A 2381-nucleotide genomic window follows, 5' to 3' on the forward strand; every position below is an offset into this window, starting at 1 on the left:
CATTGCTATGTGGCAGCATTATATGTGACACTTATATGTGATAGTGCTGTATTTGGCAGTGTTAATATATAATTTTTAAATTATAAGCAATTCCAAACACTTTACCCTTTCCCTTCCTACCCGTCATATATTTTTCTTTTCTTATTTCTCGTTCATCCCCTTTCACTTTCCCATCTCCATTTTACATCGTAAAATAGGGTCCCGCCCGTTGTCCTCAGTCGGCGAGGGGCAGTTCCTCAATTACCTGCAGGAAATTGCTTAGTTTCACCCCCTATTGATGGGTATTTTCCATCTTTCAATTTTTTTCCCATGAATATTTAACTGATGGGTTCAGAGATTCTTATGCATGAAGATCTAATGGAGGTTGAGTAATCAGGGACCGCTGTTTGTTCTTCATGAATATGAATCTGATTTCCTCTTACTCATACGAATTGTTTGCAATTTCACTAAGTTTGCTTAATCGGCATAATATATTCGCGCTCAGAGCCACGGTAAAATTGTTCACAGGTATATCCCACATAACTTGTTTATTACGTGCTTAATATTTATATCTCCTTGACTCGGTCTATATCAGCTTATGCTTAGAGAGCTTGGGTTAAACTGACCTTGTTTAGCTTGGTGCTTGAGAAGATGCGATGTTTACAGTTCATCTCTGTTGTTTAGAGGTATTGGGTAAGGTAGAAGTAATGGGTAAGGTAGAAGTAATGGGTAAGGTAGAAGTAATGAGTAAGGAAGAAGTAATGGGTAAGGTAGAAGTAATGGGTAAGAAAGAAGTAATGGGTAAGGTAGAAGTAATGGGTAAGGTAGAAGTAATGGGTAAGAAAGAAGTAATGGGTAAGGTAGAAGTAATGTGTAAGGAAGAAGTATTGGGAAAGGTAGAAGTAATGGGTAGGGTACAAGAAATGGGAAAGGCAGAAGTGATGGGTAAGGAAGAAGTAATAGGAAAGGTAGAAGTAATAGGTAGGGTAGAAGTAATGGATAAGGAAGAAGTAATGGGTAACGAAGAAGTAATGGGTAAGGAAGAAGTAATAGGTAAGGAAGGAGTAATGGGTAAGGTCAAAGTAATGGGTAAGGAAGAAGTAATGGATAAGGAAGAAGTAATGGATAAGGTAGAAGTAACTGGTAACGAAGAAGTAATGGGTAAGGAAGAATTAATAGGTAAGGTAGAAGTAATGGGTAAGGTAAAAGTAATGGGAACAGTAGAAGTAGTGGGTAAGGTAGAAATAATGGGTAAAGCAGAAGTAATGCGTAAGGTATAAGTAATGAGTAAGGAAGAAGTAATGGGTAAAGTAGAAGTAATGGGTTAGGTAGAAGTAATAGGTAAGGTAAAAGTAATGGGTACAATGGAAGTAATGGGTAAGGTAGAAGTAATGGGTGAAACAGAAGTTATGGGTAAGGTAGAAGTAAAGGGTAAGGTAGAAATAATAGGTAAGGAAGAAGTAATGGGTAAAGTAGAAGTAATGGGTAAAGTAGAAAAATGGGTAAGGTAGAAGTAATGGGTAAAGTAGAAAATTTGGTAAGGTAGATGTAATGGGTAAGGAATAAGTAATGGGTAAATTAGAAGTAATGAGTAGGGTAGAAGTTATTGATAGGGTAGAAGTAATTGGTAAGGTAGAAGCAATGGGTAAGGAAGAAGTAATGGGTAAAGTAGAAGTAATGGGTAAAGTAGAAAACTGGGTAAGGTAGAAGTAATGGGTAAGGTAGATGTAATGGGTAAGGATTAATTAATGGGTAAGGAATATGAAATGGGTAAAGTATAATAATGGTTAAAGTAGAAGTACTGGGTAGGGTAGAAGTAATAGGTAAGGAATAAGTAATGAGAAAGTTGAATAATAAGTAGGGTAGAAGTAATGGGTAAGATTGTCATAATGGGTCATAACATTATTGGTCTTCATTACTGATAAAGAAAAGCACCGAGAAACATATCTTATTAATAGTATCTGAAGGAAGTCTTAACTATCCCGAGCAGCAGAGTATATAATATTCCCGAGCAGCAGAGTATATAATATTCCCGAGCAGCAGAGTATATAATATTCCAGTTGTTATAATATCCAAGATTAACATTGTCTCAATGTTGAATTAACGTTACTATATGGTAGTCACTGAGAATAAGCGACGCTCTCCATTAACATCTGTGATAAAGTGAAACAAACAACTGGCGTCAAATTCAGAGAAATGTATTATTAAGGAGCTTCAGCAGCCATAAATTCCCCGACATTTTCCGGACTGTCTTCTCTTGTCTCATTATCTTTCGCTTTAGTGCTGGAGGCGTCATTTCCCGCTGTCTCCTGAGAGTTGCAGAACGGAGAGGAACATACAGAGGTGGAGACAGATCATTCGCACTTTCAGCATCCCAGATCTCGGTCTGTTGCAGACAGTCA

General features: G+C 37.3%; 1 protein-coding gene across 1 annotated transcript; it reads left to right on the top strand.

Moving 5' to 3' along the window:
* Window positions 1-686: 686 nt before the first annotated feature.
* Window positions 687-1259, top strand: LOC138360859 (glutamate-rich protein 6B-like). The gene has a single exon (XM_069320374.1). It carries the CDS (start codon window positions 687-689, stop codon window positions 1257-1259), a length of 573 nt encoding a protein of 190 aa, XP_069176475.1.
* The last annotated feature ends 1122 nt before the right edge of the window (window positions 1260-2381 follow it).

This window comes from Procambarus clarkii, unplaced genomic scaffold (genome assembly GCF_040958095.1).
Source record: "Procambarus clarkii isolate CNS0578487 unplaced genomic scaffold, FALCON_Pclarkii_2.0 HiC_scaffold_124, whole genome shotgun sequence".
In the NCBI taxonomy this organism is placed as follows: Eukaryota; Metazoa; Arthropoda; class Malacostraca; order Decapoda; family Cambaridae; genus Procambarus; species Procambarus clarkii.

Bases quoted from the DNA above. Each gene is read 5' to 3' on its own strand.
- LOC138360859 (XM_069320374.1), top strand. From the start codon at position 687: ATGGGTAAGGTAGAAGTAATGGGTAAGGTAGAAGTAATGAGTAAGGAA.